Genomic DNA, 19824 nt, shown 5'->3' with positions numbered 1-19824 from the left:
CGAATTTGTACCAGATGTTGTAAACCAGCCCCAGTGATGCTCTAATAACAACCAACACAGAAGCCCTAGGAACTACTTACCAATGCACCCACCCATCAATGGTCTAGCATCCACTTCACAACAAACATCCTGGAAGCACCCCCGCAACCACCCCAAACACACTACCAACCCCTAGAAATGTTCTAACATCTTCCTCTATCTTAGAGACGGTAAGCAAAACTTCAAAACTCATTGTCAAATCCATAGCAATGCCCTAGCAACCCCCCAAAAATGTAGGTATCAGCTATCAATGGCCATAAGACCCTCTAGAAAATGGTGAGTGTGATTTCAAAATGCTCCTGGATCAACGTCCTTGTAGAAATGACCTAAAACCCACCCAAAAACACTACCATACACCAGCAATGCCTTAACAACCACCAGCACACTATGAATGCCATAGCAATGACCCAGAACACAGTTGTGAAACCCTAGTGATGTCCTAATAATACCCAACATTGTAGACATTCATCGCACCCACACCCTAGCAATGCCCTAGAAATCACCCAGAAACCCTAACCACCCAGAACATCTTACCAAACCTCTAACAATGTCCTGCTAACCACAAACTCTCTGTAAGCGAGCAGTCGAAACTAAACACCTAGCCATTCCTGACAACATCCAACACACTATACATCAACACACAAAACAGGCTATCACATCTTCGCTAGGTAACTCATACGCTGTGAGTTTATGAGTTGATGTGTGTACTGTATTTTCTATAAAGGGCAAGCACTGTGTGACTCATCCCCGAACCAGACATTTTCACCCAGCTTCAGAACAGGAAGTGACCCGCGTCTGGTCACAGGAAACCAGCGGGAAGTTTCTGGGTCGTCTGACTCTTTTATGAAGGTGCTTTTAAAGTACTTTTTGACATTTTGGAAAATTGCGACTGGTTCGCTTTAGGGTTTGTGTATACACAACTACGCAGTACCCACATAAATGTAATTTGGTAATTGCAGTTTTGTCATCCAAATCAGTGGTCTTTTTCAGGATATTAACAAAAACACCAGTGCAAGAAAATATGTGCTCATTTGCGTCCGTGGTAAACTTACAGCACTTGTGCATGTAGGAGGGACATGGGGAGCTCCCCTATTCAGTTACTATGGAAACACAATCCCTGCCCACCAACTAGGTAACTGCAAGCTGTCATTGCATGTGCATATCTGCTTTGTTTCAGTGTACATGTGCGTATGTATGTGTGTTGTTACTATCCAAATATAATGCAAGGAGACTGGTGCGTGTAAAGCTGTCTGTTCTCATTTTTCTGCCGTCTCTCTTACTCCAGAGACAAGCACGCACACACAAACACGCGCAGCGGAAATCCTTTGGAAGCAGACGTTCTGAGGTGTTCATCTGACTGACTGCTATTCTTAGAGTCTCTCTACTCACAAAGGCCGTGCCAGAGAGGAATACACACAGATGAAAAGGAAAAATGTGTTAGCGTATGTGTGCGTGAGCGTGTTAAAAATGCAGGGCTGCTGCCACTAGTAGGAAACTGCCTTTAAAGAGAGCGTGTCTGCGTGCACGGGAGAAATTGAGAGGGAGCAGGTGAGAAGTAGATCAATAAAAAGCTAATCTGTGAAAACAGGATGGTGTAGAAGCAGGAGACCTTTCTCTTGCATCCTCTCTTCTTCTTTCCCCACTCCCTTGCTTATCTGTCCATTTTTAGCTCCTGCTGCTTTAAGACTGGCATGGTGATATGAGCATTAGCGGAGTCTTACTCTCTCCTAAAACAGGGCAAAGTGTTGTAAAATTGCAGATAAATGTCTCGTGAACGCGCAGCATCGTTTTCTAGTCAGGGAAAATAAATATGACAAATTTGATGGAGAAAATGGAAACCATGGCCCCGAAACATCTGTTCTGCAACATGGGTAATTGTCGTCTAATATAAAATCATCTATCATAGGTTCTATTCGTGGACTGTCTCTTGGAGGTAAATCCAACAGAGTTATGTAATTTAATTACAAAATAAATCTAACTGTAATCATTTACAGTTAATGAGAAAAAAAGTGTGTAATTAGATTACAGAAATGTAAAAAATTACAAAGGGTAACGTGAATTTTTTCACATACAAACCCGATTAAATGGATTTTATTTCCCAAATTGCGTTGACTGCTCTATATATGAGACACCAAGGTTTCAGGAGTGCAGGACACAGAAAAAGGAGGTTTATACCATGTTAGATGTCTGTCAAAGATATGATTTAAAAAACAGTATCATAGCTATTAAACTATATCTTGTTATGATTTTAAATCTGTATTAACCTCACAATGATCTCAAAGTAAAAAGTGGTGCTAAAGTCTTATTATGGGGTGGCTGTGCTTTAAAATGAATTTATTTTAATCTTAATTCACGTGATTGAGGATTCTGAAAGTCTGACAGTAATCAGTGTTGAGTCCTGCTATAAGGTTAACCCTGTCTGCTTCAAATGTTTCAAAATGATTTACAGTTGAAAACATTCATTAGTAATTTAGAAAAGTAATCAAGTGTAATCAGTTACATTACTTTAATAAAGTAATTAAAATAGTTGCCCTACTTATTAAATTTTGAACAGGGTAACTTGTATCTATTACATTTCCAAAGTAACCTTTCTAAAACTGGTTAATTGTTACAATGCAATCTGCATTCAGTCCAGCCACACTGAGATCAGGGTTCAAGTCATTTTGCATTTTTTCAACAATATTGTAACTTTTACGATTTTACTTTAGCTTAAATGGCAACAAAATTAGCATATTACTTGATAAACAATGCTGAATAATCAATCATTTATTATATTAATTATATCATGTATCAACAAAATCAAATACTGAAGACTACTCTTTTGAAAACTTGATCTCCTGAAAAAACATTACACTACAAAAACAAAAATACTACAACTACTACTGCTACTACAAATGTTTGCAGTTGGTAAGATTTTTTTTAATGTTTTTGAAAGAAGTCTTATTTAAAACCATGTTTTTGGACCCCCCTCGAGACAATGTGTTCCCGATTATTCCCGCATGTCAACAGACCTGGATTGATGAGTGAATCAATGGATAAAAAAAAGAAAGAGCCACATGTGCCTGACCTGTTGTCCTCGCTATTAAAGGCTATTTCTCCTATGCATATCTGATGTTAATTTTATTGTACATTAGAGAGTACTTTGAAAATTAAAATGCAGTTTCATGCTGTTGGTTTACCTTAATTGCACTATTCAGATTTAGTTGGAAATGTTTTTCATCAGAGCAATCTATGTAAGATATAGGATCAATAAAACTTTGAATAATCAGTCATTCAAACGCCCCTAGCAAACAGCAAATACACAAGTGTAAAACGTGCAATGTTGTGACCAACATAAATCAATCACAAGTACATATCGATATAAAGATTATGTTAAATTAACAAGTTTAAAAGTATATGTAAGCAGTAAATGAAAGCAGTCTAAAATAGATAAATAAGATAAATAGATAAAATAATCTAAAATAAAATAGATTGCTTATAAGCCACAAAGACACAGTATGGTTAGATTTAATTCATAATATTTACAGAGTTTTCATGAAGATAAGTGCTGGGACATCTCTACCGGCCATTAAGGGCATCTGCTACATGCTGTGCGATCAAAAAGCAGGCCATACCAGCAAGATGCTCCAAAAATACACATGAACTAAAAGCGTTTTTGAGGAAGTGACAAAAATAAATCTATAACTGCCCTGTCAGTCTGCAAGTCAATGCCAATGAAGCAGGTCTAATATCATAAATTGTAAGTGTACTCCACTTGCAAGTCCCTTTAAAAGCCTGATTTAATGTCAGCCTTTAATTATCCCATTTATGAGACTCATGGATCCCTCAGAGGTGCTAACGGTTATGTATTGTGATAGTTTTGACAGTAACCGTGCTGCTGAGTGCCAGCTCGGCTTATCTGAAATGTATTTACTGAGCATAAACAGCTTCTTCGCAATAAATCCGAGGAGCAGCCAGATGGATATAAAGTTACAGATCACACTCAACACAGCACAATGCAGTCATGTTTAATAAAGTCCTCATAAATAATACAAGCATGCTCCCTTTCCACAGAGCCCACACACAATTCAGCATTTTAACATGTCTAACCTCCGCTTTGGTGTCACGGTTTGATTGAATGATGTCTTTTTGATGCCTACTGATCCTGAGCTACTAAAACAAGATGATTCAGGGTTATTTGTCTGCTTCAGGGGACTTTTTTGCATGTTTTTGTGATTTAACTTGTCTTTTGGAAATTAGACTAAGATTACAAAAGTAAGCATGTTCCTGAGATTTTGAAATCGTATATCTTTGTGAACCACTTGAACACTGTTTAAGCTGACCTTATGTGATGTTGGTTTATTAAAAAACAATTAGAAGAATATATTATACACATGAGAAATGAGTGTTTATATGTGCTTGTGAGATTTTCTCTGTCAGACTGAACATCACAGCGATTGCTCAGCATTGCATAACATGGTAGTTAAGCATTACCAATTCATGTTTGTGCATGTAACACTTATTAAATACTACAGATATAACATATAAATACTATATACTACAAAAATAATAATAATAATTCCTTACATTTAAATAGCGCTTTTCTAGGCACTCAAAGCACTTAGTCGGGGTAGCTCCTCATCCACCACCATACTTATTCATTCTTACATAGAATGAATGAGAGAAAAGATTTACAATATTATTTATTTATAAGTTATTTATTTATTTATTTTTTTGGTGTGACCAGTTATTGTTTGTATGTTGTTGGTTATTGGTGTGACTAACTAAAAAGCAATAACACATATGTTTATGTGTTTTGAAAGTTGTCAGGGGCCCCAACGGCGCCTGAAGACGGTTTCTATTCTAAGGTGCGAGCGGGACTCGAGCGCTCTTGACGGGCTATTTAACAGCATCCAAGTGAACAGAAGCTCATCATGAATGGAGGAGCGGGTACAGCTCCTCAACCTCATTGTCCCAACGTAAGAATCCACTTAGGCGCCCGGCAGTAATCAATTTAGCCGCGGATTCGCGAGAATAAAAGATGAATGCGATCTGTAATCCGCAGAACCCACTCCGCCGCAGGATCGGTAACGGCACTCCAAGCGAGGCTCGAGCTGGAATTAAAGTGCTTAATTAAAAGGCCACTGATCAGTGTGCTATTTATAGGCGCGCGGTGGGGAGACTCTCCTGGGTTATTTCTGTTTTAGCGAGACGAAAGAAAAAAACATCTTTCGCTCGTTTCATAAACACGAGCGTCATACACGGAGGCTGCCCTTCTGCTCACCGTTTGTCTATTTAAGACGGGCCCTGTCAGAGCTGCGCTGCTGTCTTGTCTTATCTTTTTTTGAGGACTGGGAGACGTGCCTGGTTTCTCAATCTCGCGCTGACATTGCGCATGCGTGATCCGGCCGCGGCGCTGAGATGCAGCTGTGGGATGCGGAGAGGGGAGTCCCGACTCTGCGTGGTCGATGTTAACCTCTTTCTGGGGCCGAACAAACGCTACGGGTGGTCTGTTCCCTGGAGACCGCCTTGAGGAGGGAGGAGAGAGAGCGGGGGAGAGGAAAGAGGAGGCGGGTGCTGTCTGCTCTCGTTACAACAGTCACCAACCTGTGGATGGTGGCGGCGCGTGCTGCGGATTAGATACAGTCTCGCGCTGGGGTCAGTGTGCGCGAGCCCGTCTCTTGCCGCCAGGACCGCAAACAACAAGTGCAGGACATGCGGTGCTTGTGAAGAGCAGCTCTGGCTGTATGAATGGCCCTGCTATGGACGAAGTTCCGTTTCCCAGAGTCCGCACGCGGCGGAGGAAAAGTCGCTGCCTGGCCGGTGCGTGCGAGCGCGAGTTTGACTGCAAGGATCTTGAGACTCTCTTCCAGAAGTACAACCTGAAGCTCGAGCAGACCGCCACGCTTAAAGCGCTGGCCATCCTCATCCTCGCCGCGTCCGCGTTGGCGCTCGTGGAGCTGCTGTCCGCCGGCTCGCGCTTCACCGTGTCCAAGGGCTCGCACCCGGTCCACTGCGTCATCTTCACCTCGCTCTTCATCGTCACCAACGTTAAATATCTGCAGGTCACACAGCTGCAGCAGATCGCGCGGCTCGCGCTGCTCTTCAGCTTCACGTTCGCGTTGCTCTGTTGCCCGTTTCCTCTCGTGCTGGGTCACGGCACGCAGGGCGCGCAGGGGGCTGAAGCACCGAGCACAACACCTGAGCAGGGTGTCTGGCAGCTGATGCTGGTTATTTTCGTTGCCTACTCTCTGCTACCGGTCAGGACGCTCTTGGCGGTTTTGTTTGGCATATTGGTGGCTGCGTCGCATTTCATCTTGACGGCGACATCTGTAACGGCGCGTAATCCTCGCGTGTGGACACCGGTAAGTTGTGTCATCGGACATTCCTTCACTGAAAAATTCGCATTTGTTGTATTTGGCGTGTCATATAGGGCGATGCACTAGCGGTTAGTGCGCTTGGTGGAGCATGAGGGCTGTGCACACGGGTTGCGTGAAGAGCGCGCGAAGGCCAGATTGACTTCAGCACCACTGAGGATGGACAGCTCCAACAGAAGCAGACAGCCAGAAACCTCTCAGCAGAACTTTTTAAAATAAAAAAAATTAAATAAACCACACAAATCAAACAGAAAGTCAGTTAGTAGAACTATTTAATAATGTTAAAAAAATAAGCGTCATTGTGAGTTTTAAATCACTGATTTAAAAAATTTAATTGATTTAATAAAATTGATTTAAATACTGAAATTATTTAGATATTTCAACAGCTTGCACAGCTGTCGATTTTATGCCAAGATTAGCATAAAAAATATATAAAATTATTTAATCAATGAGTTTAATTAACTCTAGCAGTCAGAATTTTACTATGAGACGACTGCATACTGTATCATTTTCTGTCAACAACAAAGGACTCTAATTCCCTTCTTTTTTGTATATAATTTAATCATATACATGATAGGCCAGTTGGAGATTTCTGAAGATGTATACAAAAAAAATATATACAGTATAAATAGAGCTTTTGTTTCGATTTCATTTTAAGTTTTCCTCTGACTGGAACTATACTCCTTATCACTTTAAATTATTAATTTTTTCAGCCAGCTAATAGTGACACAATTAAGGATAATCACATGTGCAAGAGTGCTCTTGTGCTAAATGTCAGCACAGCTTTGGCCATAAACACAGGGCTGCAGATCTAATGTTCAGTTCTATACAGCACAACTGAGACAGAAAAAAATTGGCCAGGAACAGCATGCATGAGTGTAGTTATTGAGATGTACCTTTACCACAAAATTATTTAAAAATCCATTGTAAAACTTCTAAACATTTTAAATGTTGTTTTACCTTGTTTTACCTATGTACCTTTTACATAGTAAACCTCATAGGTCATTTTGATAGCTTAAAAATACCTCAGAATTAAACATAAGGCTGATACTTAAAAAGACGGTTCACCCAAAAATGAAATTTCTGTCATCATTTATCCATATCAACACCGACTTTTTTTTCTTCTGCAGAAGATGCTATATGTTTTGAAAAAATGTCTGTACAATGGAAGTCAATGGTTACCAAAAATGTACAACAGACCAAAAATCAACATTTTTTTTAAATTTTGTGTTCCACAAAACAGCTGTTTATGTTTGCTTTGTGTTTTTACTGAGGTCAAATTGATTCAAAACAGAAACAGCATTACTGAAATAGATGCCATTCACAAAGGCATTCAGCTCCACTAACAAAAGTGAGTTTTGATTAGGTTAGAGAAACATAATTAAAGAAAGTGACGTGAAAATGAGAGGCTACTTTCAATATCACTACTATTATTGTTATACTTTACATACATCATTGGGGTCTCTGAGACATTAAGCAGAGGAACTCTAAATAGAACATGAAAGTTAAAATGAAAGATGTCTGACTGTAAACTGAGCAAGTCTCATGATATTAAAATGGAGAGTATTTGTATGCATTGACCTTTTGTTTAATCTGGCAGACAGGCAAAATGACAAATTTCAGTTCAGCTCATAACCTCTCTGCCTCTGATTTACTGAACGCCGTGACAGTTTCACATGTCTCACATACATCTTTACTGGATGCTAAATGATGTTTGTGACAAACACTCACAGAGGAATTGCAGGAATTGGAGAACAGGGACTGGATTTGGTGACCTACTAAGCCTTGATTTCATTGAAAAGACATATAGAGTGCCTACAATCCAATCAAAATACTCCAAAGACCTTAAGCAAAAAGGATTGACATTAACTAATTAAAAACACCTGATCTAAAAATATCAGCATGCCACTTCACATTAAAACAGCAGCACTGCACAGCACACAGTATATACAGTATTTTATTATTGCTTTGTCAAGAATGTCAAGAACACTTCACATCTAGACACAAGTGCCATCGTTCACATGCTGAGTTAATGAGGTTTTTTTCACAACCTGTCACTCAAAATGTTAGAGTGGAACCTTTGTGCACATTCCTGGATTAAAATACAGGATGGTCAGCTGTCTATAAGCTAATCACATGACTTTAATGCGTTGATCAATGATTACCAATAAATAGCCAATAATAAAGCTGGCCACTGTGGATGATGGTTTCCTCCACTGGATTAAAAATTAATGTATACATAAAAAAGGTAATTGTGACTTTTTATCTCACAATTCTGACTTTTTTGTAGTTTTTTTGTTTTTGGGTCAGTTGTTGCGCATTTCTGAGTTTTGCAATTCTAAGCATAACTGCAATATATATAAACACAGAAATGTGAGGCATAGTCTCAGAACTGTGAGATATAAACAAACAATTCTGAGATTAAAAGTCTGAATTGTGATATGTAAATTCGCAATTTTGGCAAAAAAAGAAAAAAGAAAAAAAAAAAGCCTGAATTCTGAGGGAAAAAAAATATGAGAAGAAAAGTCAAAATTGCAAGTTTTATATCTCTCAGTTCCCTTTTTTTTTTTAGAATTGCAAGGAAAGAGTCTGAATTATAAGACAAACTCAGCATATAAGTGCAGGATTGCGAGATACAAACTCAGAAGGACAAATCTGAATTGTGAGGTATAAACTCACAACTGCAAGAAACAAGTCAGAATTATGAAGTTAAATGTCGCCATTACCTTTTTCTTTTTTATTCCATGGGGGTAAATAATTGGTAAAATTGGGTAAAATTGTGAGATGTAAATTCAGAATTCTAAGAAACATAAGTTAAAGAATTTTATTTTTTCATTAGAATTGCAAAAAAAAAAGTCTCAGCTGGGAGATATAAACTCAAAATTGTGAGAATTAGTTTGAATTGTGAGATAAAAAAATAATAATCACAATTACCTTTTTTTTAGGGCGGAAACAGGCTTCCCAAGACCATTGATCATTAGCCTTGTCACTTAATTTATAAGCCTCATAACCTTGCTTAAGATTTGTAATAATGCCATTGCTGTGTGCTATTCAGCAAATAGCCTTCACTTTCATTTACAAAGGGGCCTGTTAAAAGGATGCATAGACCAGTTGAATGGATTCTGGGTAATCTAATTTCCTGTTGCTCTATGAATGAACAATACAAAGCCCTTAATAGGCAGCTGTTTGAAGTAACGTGTCTCAAAAGCCAGGCAATTGCTTATTCTTTCAGTCACATGAGCTAATCCATGGAGATTCTCAGGCTATCTAACGTAATGGTGTTTGTGTCCATCTTCGTGCTCAAGTTAATTATCATCTCAGGATGGATAAAAAAACAACAACAACCCACTGCCCCCGTTCTCAGCATCTGTTTCCATCTCTCCTTCAAGCTAGTTTCGCTCTTTGCCCCTGTTTTTCACTCGTTCACACACACACACACACACACACACAATCACTGAAAGTTCGTATTCAGTTGGTGAATGTTGTTTAAATGTCAGAATCCTTCACTATGGACTGAAAAAAACAGAGATGGTCACACAAACCCTGTTATTTTTCTCTCTCTGTGTGTGTTTGTAGCTGGTAGCAAATGCAGTGTTGCTGGTCGGCGTGAATCTGTCGGGTGTGTTTGTTCGAGTCCTTACTGAGCGCGCCCAGAGGAAGGCCTTCCTACAGGCCAGAAACTGCATCCAACAGCGCCTGCAACTAGAGGACGAGAACGAGAAACAGGTCAGACACGCACGACACACGCACTGGCAAACATGCAAATGAACAGCTGCATGTTTTAGATGAAATGATCAGCTGTTTCATTTTCTCCCACAAGTTAAAGTTGCAGTTTTGACAGGTAATTTACCTTGCAAGATTGCTTTCATTCCCCCTGACTTGCTTAAAGGTCAAACATTTTCTGTAAACACACGCTACCACACACACACATAAATGCATGAACACTAAGGCACACAAAACAGTTGTGAGATCTGGTCTAAGGTCAGGTGCTTGACTTAGTTGGTATTCAGGCTGTATGCAACTATAATGCCATTACAACCCTCCAAAACCACCTCAGAACAGACTCTTCATGCCATGAGTGAGAGTAATGGCTTAGCATTTTCATTTGGCTTACTAGCTGCAAATGTAAAAGTTTAAGTCAACTTGAATTCAAAATTGAACTTTTTGGTTTCTTAATGTTTGCTTTATTGTGTATAATTTAACAGTGTTTTTTTTTTTTTTTTTTTTTTTTTTTTTGCAAAAAAACAAAACAAAACAACAACACTCCACTCAAAGTTGAATTGGATTTTGATTTGGAATGACAGGAACTAGAATTTAATGAATTGTAGTTAAACAGGTATGGCTTTCTGTGAAATCAAGTGTTATTTTGTCTGCACTATAAGCCCTATGGGCCAAACATTGGGGCAGTCATTTTTTTGAAAGAAATTACAATTTTAATACTTTATTCAGCAAGGATGCATTAAACTGATTAAAGGTGACAGTAAAGACTTACACTGATACCAAAAAAATAAATAAAATAAATTCTCTTAAATGTTCTATTCCACAAAAATATTGAACAGAAGAACTGTTTTCAATGTTGATAATAATAAATGTTTCTTGATCTGACGTATCATGTGACACTGAAGACTGGAGTAAACTTTACAAAGCAAAAATGCATTTTGAAATAAAATAAAATAGATCATTTATTTATTTTAAATTGTAATAATAATTTTACAATATTACTGTTTTAACTGTGTTTTTATTCAAACAAATAGAGCTTTGCTGAGATAATGAGACAATAAAAATTGTCATGAATTTTAGGACAGCATAAAAAACAGGTAATCTGAAACGCAAATATATTATATGAAACGGATATCAATGGATATTTCTAGATACTCAGCAGCACCTCTACTGTATAAACCCAATCCTGAATGGAACAGGACTTTCTATACTTAGAGCAAACCCTTTGCTATATCTGTTGGAATATTTGCGGGATGGACACTTCTGGAAAAAAATGCACATGCAGCAGAAACTGATGCACTTATTCAAAGATTTTTTTGCAGCGGCAACCTACCGGAATAAGCCAGATCCTCCATCCCACTTTATTTCTTTAGCTTTAGCTGTCATTGTGGATTATATCAACGATAATGAATGTGAATCAAATAGCATCATAAGCATAACTATTATCTCCCTTGTCGAACTCCGGGCAGATTGCAGTGGATAATTATTAAATGATTTATAAATAAAGTGGAGAGGGGCATAAAATGGAAAGATGCAAAATAAAATACACTCATACAAATTAAAGTGGAGAGGACACTTTCCCCTTGTTCCTTAGCGACTGAAAATTGGTTATAATTGTTTGCACATGACTCATCTACCTCCTGCCCAACAAACTCCCTGAATAGAAGGTAACACCACCCACTCTATACATCACACCAAGCTGTACCACACAACTCTCTCTGACACACAAACTCTAATGCATGCTTGTGCACTCGCACTTTATTTTATTTTATTTTATTTTATTCATTAAATGGAAAAGGGGAGGCCGGAGAGTCTCGAATATATTTAGTTTCAACCTCTAAAACTTTTTTTATGCTTTGAATTATAGTGTTATTATGTATAAATGTAATAATACTACAATTACTGATAATAATCCCATTTTTTTTTTTTTATTAAGAAATATATATAAATGTACACTCCAGTATGAATACTTTTAAAACTTAATTAAATAGTGTAATACTTTTATTTAGCAAGGATGCATTTAACTAATCAAAAGTGACAGTAAAGCCATTTATAATGTTACAAAAAGATTCCGGTTTCAAATAAATGCTGTTCTTTTGAACTTTATATTAATAATAAAAAAAAATTCAAAATATATCACAAAGAATCCTAAAAGTGATAATGACAACAAATGCTTCCTGAGCAACAAATCAACATTTTATAATGATTGCTGAAGCATCATGGGGGCTGGAGTAATGGCTGCTGTAAAATCATTGTGCCAAAGTCTAAATTCATTATCATGACACTAATATTCATTGGTTTTAAGTTTCTCAGTCAATGAAAGAGACTTTTATATAGACAATTACAGTCATGCTGCTACAAACTCTGAACCCAACTCTCAGCTCAACTTTTGAGTGAAGGGGAGTGAGAAAGCAAGGGTTTCTAACACGGATGGCATTGCTCACTGAGGACTGCGTATCGAGAAGGAATTTATCACCTGCTTTTAGTAATGCATGGTTTGTCAATAAACTGCGTTTCCATGGAAACTTACCTTTGCCATGCCAACCAACTCCGACGCTCAGAACTGTGATCTCTCACAGAGATTGGATACTTTACAGCTATCAGCAAGTTCATTAGATAAAACGTATACACTTAACAGAAGAAGCCAGTTTTAAACTAACAGTAACCGTGATACAGTGGCCTTCACAATCATTTTAATGTTTTTATTTTTGTTTATTTTTTTTATGGAGCTGTTCAGTCGTGACATCAATTTGAATGCCACGGCAAAGGCCAAGGCTTCCCTTGGAAATTTCCATGTCCAAGGTGGCGCCTCATTAAGTTAGTTGAGCAAATGTCTGAAAGGGTCTGAATGTAACTTTTTGTACTGTACTAAAGCATAAAAGTACCATAATGTTAGATATTTAGGTAACATGCTAAATTTAACCTTATTTATTTATTTATTTATTTATTTATTTTATATAAAAAATAAAATAAATAAATAAAAAATGCTATAGCCAGTTATTCTGCTTTGTAATGTGAGTTCTGGGTCAAAATATTTGTTTTTGTTTTGTCCTGTGTGATTCCGCCCACTGCCATTTTACCCAATAGTATTTTGACACCCTGGGATGCCAGTTGGTGGAAAACACAGAAGACATGGAAGCCAACAAATGAACAGGGTCAGATATCAGTGAGTTGAGGCTGAGGAGGTGCCGAGAGAAACAACACTCTCCATTATTTTGAATTTGGACTGCAGTACTTATTTCAACCACTAGTTGTCTAAAATATGAGAGTTGATTTGTTGGCCACTGCCAAATTCCCACAATTTGTGTCATTTAATAGTTTTAATGACTTTATATTGTTTTAAAATATGTGAATAGAAATGGTAAAGAACAAGTAAATTAATTCAGCAGAGTACTAGAATAATTTATTCTTTAATTCAATTTCTCTCTTTCCCCACCATTGACGGAATTTTCAGGCTTTCTGTGTTTTCACTGTTATACTGTAGAGGGCACTATTATACATCTTCTGAAACTGTACTAAATCTTAGGATCAAAACAAAGACAAAGAAAAAGCAGAAATAAGCGATCTCATATGCAAGCAGATGTAACACAATCAAACATTAAGCAGCATATAAATCAAAACTGACTAACATTAATGAATGAAATGTGAACCCAGGAAGTGGTATAGGACTGTGTAAGCTTTGGGGAAGTTGATGGAAACAATCTACTCCATCTATGATTTGATCAAAAATGCAGCTTTCTTAGCTTTTTGTTCAAAATGTTGCTTTTTAAATAAAAAATAATAAATAAATAACACATTAAAGTGTTTATTAAAAAGAGAATGCATGGATAAATGTGTGTTTTTGGTTTAAAAGAAGAGACTATATTCTTTCTTTGATCAATTATACAACAAAATATTTTAGGGGCCATGAAATTTTGTAAAAAATGATCAAAATTGTCGGCAGTGGCTAGCAACTTAAAAAAAATAAAAAAATAAATAAAATAAACTACTGGAGAAAGAGTTCAATTAAACTGAAGACATTCAGAAACTTGGTCTGTATCCTAAAATGTTATGGATGCATTACAGGAACGCCTTCTAATGAGCCTGCTGCCCAGAAATGTTGCCATGGAGATGAAGGAGGACTTCCTGAAGCCACCAGAAAGAATCTTCCATAAGATATACATCCAACGACATGACAATGTCAGGTACAGTAAGAATGAGACAGAGTGTGTTTCAACAATCAAGCCATTCATGTCACAAACCCACACATGTTAAATGAATGAGAGGTGATAGACAGACTAGACAGAAAGTGTAAGTTTCATTGTACTTAAATAGTGATTGTGAATACTGAATCAGTGAGTCAATAAGAGTCAACAACTCTCCACTCACGCACAGTCATCTAAGTTCCTGAGTCTGGCTGCCAGCAAAAGCTAGCACAGCGTGTACAGCACCCACAGTGCTAGTGCTATCAACTCAAGAGCTGCTCAATTAACCCACACTGCCCACACACACACACACACACACACACAGCGAGAGATGGAACAAGGCAGTGCTGGGGGGGCAAATTCACACAATAGCACATACACATATATACACACACATATGCCATCTCGAAGACATGTTCCAGCCAAGAGATTGGTGAGTGAAAGATGATGCATACAAGTAACTTTTCCATAACTATCTGACTGTCTAAAATAGGAGGTTAATCCAGGCCCAGCTCCAGATCAAACATGAAGAGTGGGCTGTATCTATGAGCGCTATAAAAGCTATATGTTTGTACTCTCATTTATCTTCTGTGTTTGCTTAGTTTTGTGATATATGTTTTATTGAGTCCATAACCTGAGTCAGAAAAGCCATGTAACTAATGGCGCCTGGCCGTTGGTTTATTATTATAGTTTTCAATTTATATTGTAGTTTTTTTTTTTTTTTTGAGTTGGTCCTTTCACTTGGTTAGTGGTTGTTAGTTTTCGTTTTAGTTGTGTCATAGTGTAATTATTCATCGACATGGCTGGGATCCATTTGCAGTTTTATTGGAGACTTAATCAAACAAGCAGAGGTCAAGACACAGATCAGGCAGTATCGTAGGGCAGACAGAGTGGAGAACATAAACAGACCTGAGATTTGGACAGGCAGATATCATTCAGAAAGGTGCAGGCGGCAATCCAATACCAATAGTCCAGTAACAGAGCACAATTCAAAGGTGCAGGCAGCAATCCAACAAGAGAGAGAGAGACAGGCAAGATAATAACGAAAAGGCAGTCCAAAGATAACAGGAATAACATTTAGAAATGTTCACCAAGTCAAAACAAGACTTTGCAATGAGTCTGAATGGAAGAGCTCATTAAATAGTCTGTGGTAGTGGGGAACAGGTGAAGGGTGATGATCAGTGCCAGCTACGGGGCTGATGGGAAATGTAGTAGTATTCTTGTGATGGAGCCTTCTGGTGGCCCGGAGAGGGTATCACAGAAGTGCTTTCTGTAACAGAGTCCTCTCCCTGCGAGCAGCTCCAGAAGCTAGGAGGTGGTCAATGCCGAGGTCTTCCATGTGGTCTGGGGGGCGGTCTTTCCGGGTGGTCTCGGTTGAAGTCCTCCATAAGAATGGGATCTAGAATGTCATCCACATTCACCCAGGACCTCTCCTCTGGAACATAACCTTCCCAGTCGACCAGATATTGAAGAGTTCTCCCCCGGCAACTGGAGTCAAGTAGTTCAAGGACGTCTTACAGCTTGTAAATGATGATGAGCCTGATTCCAAGATTCCTTGCTTCTCTGAATCCAGTCATTAACTGTAGGAACGTTAGACAGCTCTCCTGCCCACGGAAACAGGGGTGGTTGATATCCCAGAGTACACTGAAATAGGGTTAATCCAGTAGAAGGTTTGCAGAAATAGTTTTGAGCATATTCAGCTCACATGAGATAATGGATTCAGTCCTGTCGATTCTGATTACAATATGAATGAATAAATTGTGTAAGTTCCTGGTTAAGTCTCTCTACCTGACCATAAGATTGTGGATAGTAGCCTGAGGTGAGGCTTACATTTATCTCCAGTTCCTTGAAGAAAGCAGACAATAGAAGGGAGGTAAACCTAGTACCCCAGTCAGAAACAAGTCTTCCGGTAAACCAAAGAAACGGAAGACTAGATTGCATAGTTATTCAGCCGTCTCCAAAGCAGTAGGTTATTTAGGCAAGGGAGTGAAACGACAAGCCTTAAAGAAGCAGTCAATATAGGTTAGGATGGTAATGTCCATTTGAACTAGGCAGATCAGTGACAAAATCTATGGCGATATGTGACCAGGGATGTTGTGGGATGGGTAGCAGCTGAAGGAGTCCTGCTATTAGTAAATGGGATGGTTTCTGAGTATTGCAAATACTGCATTCAGATTCAGAATCAGAATCAAAAAGAAATGTATTGCAAAGTATGCTTGGACATACAAGGAACTAGTTTTAGTGCCATAAGCTTCCAGTACACAGTTTTTTTTTTTTTTTTAATGAATCAGGCTAATCGCGTTCTTTTCTTAGGGATGGCCATCAGAACCAGTTCTGAAGTAGTTGGATGGTAGCATCAATACCTGGATGCCCTGAGCTGAGTGTGGAATGAACGTGTGTGATCGTTCTCTCTCAAATAACTACAGGAACAAACAACTTATCTTGGGGGCATTCACCTGGGACATTTTGTTCGGTATTGGCCTGCTCAATCTCAGTAATAATGTCCAACTGGATAGGTGACACAATGAGAGCCGGGGAAATTATATTTTCTGGCTGATTGGAGTCAGAATCTCTCTCAAATTGCTGTGACAGGGCATCTGCCTTGGTGTTCTTAGTACCTGGCCAATAGTTGAGAGTGAAATCAAATCTGGAGAAAATCAGAGACCACCTTGTCTCTTGATCATTCTCAAGTACTCAAAGTTACGATGGTTGGTTAGAACAGTGAATGAATATCTTGCTCCCTCCAGCAAATGATTTCATTCCTCAAGAGCAGCTTTAATGGCCAACAACTCCCTGTCACCCACATCATAATTTCTCTCCACTGGGCTGAGTTTGCTTGAATTGTAAGCACATGGAAACATTTTAATGGGTGAGCCCTGACATTGTGATAGAACTGCCCCATTCCGATGTTGGAAGTGTCAAACTCCACTATGAATGGTGAACTGGGATCAGGGTGGTGTAATATGGGAGTGGTGGTGAATCTTTGCTTCAATTCCTGAAAAGCCTCTCGGGCAATGAGTGACCAGTAGAGACGATGAGAACCCTTCTTTGTCATATTAGCGAGAGGGGCAGCTATGGAGCTGAAATCTCTGATGAAGCGACAATAGAAAGTGGTGAATCCTAGGAAGCATTGCAGCTCCTTAACAGTAGGTGGTAAGGGCCATTTCAGGGCTGTGTTGACCTTGCTCTCATCCATGGTCATGCCCTCCCAACTAATCACGTAGCCCAGGAAAGAGAGGGAGGTCAGATGAAACTCTGACTTCTCTGCGTTGGCATAAAGATGATGCTGAATTAGGCATTTGAGAACAGCCCTGACATGTTGGATATGCTTCTGGATTTGGAATAGACCAGAATACCGTCAATGTATACAATATACAATTCCAGCTGAGAATGTCCCTGAAGACGTCATTGATGAATGACTGGAAGGTAAAGGGACTGTTGACCAGGCCTAAGGGCATAATATTCATAGGTGGTCGTGGAGAAGGCAGTTTTCCATTCATCACCTCCCCGAATCCGAATGAGATTATAAGCGCTGCGTAGGCCCAGTTTGGTGAAGAATTTAGCAGTTCTCAGTTGTTGCATGTGCAAAGGGTACTAAGGGTAGTGGGTAACAACATTTCACAGTCATTTCATTGAGGCCCCGGTAATCGAGGAACGGATGGAGACTGCCCTCCTTCTTCATGAAGAAAAACCCGGCTGACGCTGGGGAGGTTGAGGGGTGGATGAAACTTTTAGTCAGTTCCTCCTGAATGTAGTTGTTCATGACCTCGGATTCAGGTTGTGATAAGGGAAATATGCGGCCCTAGAGTCAGGCAGTAGGTTCATAGAATAGTCTGAGGGGCTGTGAGGAGGTAGTTGTTAGGCCTTGGTTTTGCTGAATGCTTGACTTAGATAATGATAAACACTGGGTAACCCTGTGCAGTCAGTTTCTGTAACGCTAACCTTAAGAAGATGAAGGGGAGTGATGCAGGGAATACAGTGGGGAAAACAGTTCTCATTCCAGCGGGATATTTGAGATTCCTGACAAGAGGTAGTTGGGTTATGTTTGCGGAGCCAGGACAATCCTAGAATGATGGGTGCATGAGAAGTTGAAATAATGTACAATTGAATGGTCTCCTCATGAATAATTCCCATTGTCATATGAGTTATCTTTCCTGTGCCCAGGGGATGCCCGTCGAACGCTTCAACTGCCAAAGGAGAAACACATTCTATAAGAGTGATACTGCTTTCTTGAGCAAAGTCCACTGACATAAAATTCCCAGCCGCACCAGAGTCTAACATAGCGCTCATGGACACAGCTGCTGTTGGAAGAGTGAAGGTGACAGGGACAGTAATGCAGTTATCACAATTCAGAGCTAGAATGGGGACACTCACCCAAGTTGCAGGGACTCGGTGAGAACAAAAGGGGCATGATACTCTAATGTGGCCTGGCTTGCCACAGTATCGACATAGATGGTTGTTAATGCAGTGATTTCTCTTCTCAGGTGAGAGGCAATATGTGTCGACTTGCATGGGTTTGTGGTTGTAAGAAATAGGCATTGTATTTGTCCTTGTCGAGGGGCATCAAGATCTAAGAAGATTGTCGATCTGAAAAGTTCTCCCCTCATCTTGGCACACTAACTCAAATTTTACTTTTACTTGTGGTGTACACTAATACATTTGTTGTATAAACAATTTTCACTCATAAATTGTTAGTAAATTTCATAAATAATTACAAGGAAATGGCATGTAACACACTGACATAAACAAAAGTTTGAAAGACTGAAATAGTAGTTTTTTCTAAAACCTCCTCCAATAATATGTTTTATTTTACAACTTCGAAAAAACTTTTTTACCATGTATGCAGACTTCTCCAATCATTTGTCTGTTTAATTAAACTCCACTCTTTACTAACAATTAACTGGAAGCTCTAATTCAGATCTGCCTCCACCCAATCAACTAACAATGGACAACCAAGTTGTTGCCCTACTGTACATTTCTGTTACACTCAAATGTTCATCACAATACAGTGTAAAAGATCTGTTGCTACTTCTGTTTCATTGCATATTTATATAGTCTTTATTAACAATAATAACACTACCAACATAATAATTGAATCAAACAATGCTGATTGGTTAATTGGACCTTGACTCATCAGTGAAACTCACGATTGGGTGGGCTGAGTACCCTTGGGACCCATGGCCTAGGCTAATCTGACTGACAGTACTGTTTTAATGAAAAAAAATCCAACAGATTCAGTAGACACTATACATTGTATGTTCATTCAAAACCAGGTTTCTTATAAAACAGTGATTCACACGCCATTAAAAAGAACAGTATAAGTTAGAGAGAATCACCATAACCTGTTGTCCTCTCGTTCTGTGCAGCATCCTGTTTGCAGACATTGTGGGCTTCACCAGTCTAGCTTCACAATGCACGGCCCAGGAGCTGGTCAAACTGCTGAACGAGCTCTTTGGGAAGTTTGATGAACTCGCTACTGTAAGTAATGCTATTGACATACATGTGTTGAGAGAAAGGGCAGGGGA

At 38.9% G+C, this 19824-nt stretch overlaps 1 protein-coding gene across 2 annotated transcripts in view; it reads left to right on the top strand.

Annotated features, from left to right (window-relative positions):
- Positions 1-4920: 4920 nt before the first annotated feature.
- The window catches only part of LOC113063272 (adenylate cyclase type 1-like), a 42496-nt gene continuing 27592 nt past the window's right edge, over positions 4921-19824 (top strand). For both annotated transcript variants that reach the window (XM_026233535.1, XM_026233536.1), the window contains exons 1-4: positions 4921-6383; positions 9972-10121; positions 14181-14299; positions 19666-19777. In XM_026233535.1, coding sequence (XP_026089320.1) covers positions 5487-6383; positions 9972-10121; positions 14181-14299; positions 19666-19777 — 1278 coding nt within the window. In that variant the 5' untranslated portion in view covers positions 4921-5486. The remainder of the gene's footprint in view (positions 6384-9971; positions 10122-14180; positions 14300-19665; positions 19778-19824) is intronic.

Source organism: Carassius auratus, chromosome 45 (genome assembly GCF_003368295.1).
Source record: "Carassius auratus strain Wakin chromosome 45, ASM336829v1, whole genome shotgun sequence".
In the NCBI taxonomy this organism is placed as follows: Eukaryota; Metazoa; Chordata; class Actinopteri; order Cypriniformes; family Cyprinidae; genus Carassius; species Carassius auratus.
This window is presented reverse-complemented; position numbering and strand designations above follow the sequence as displayed.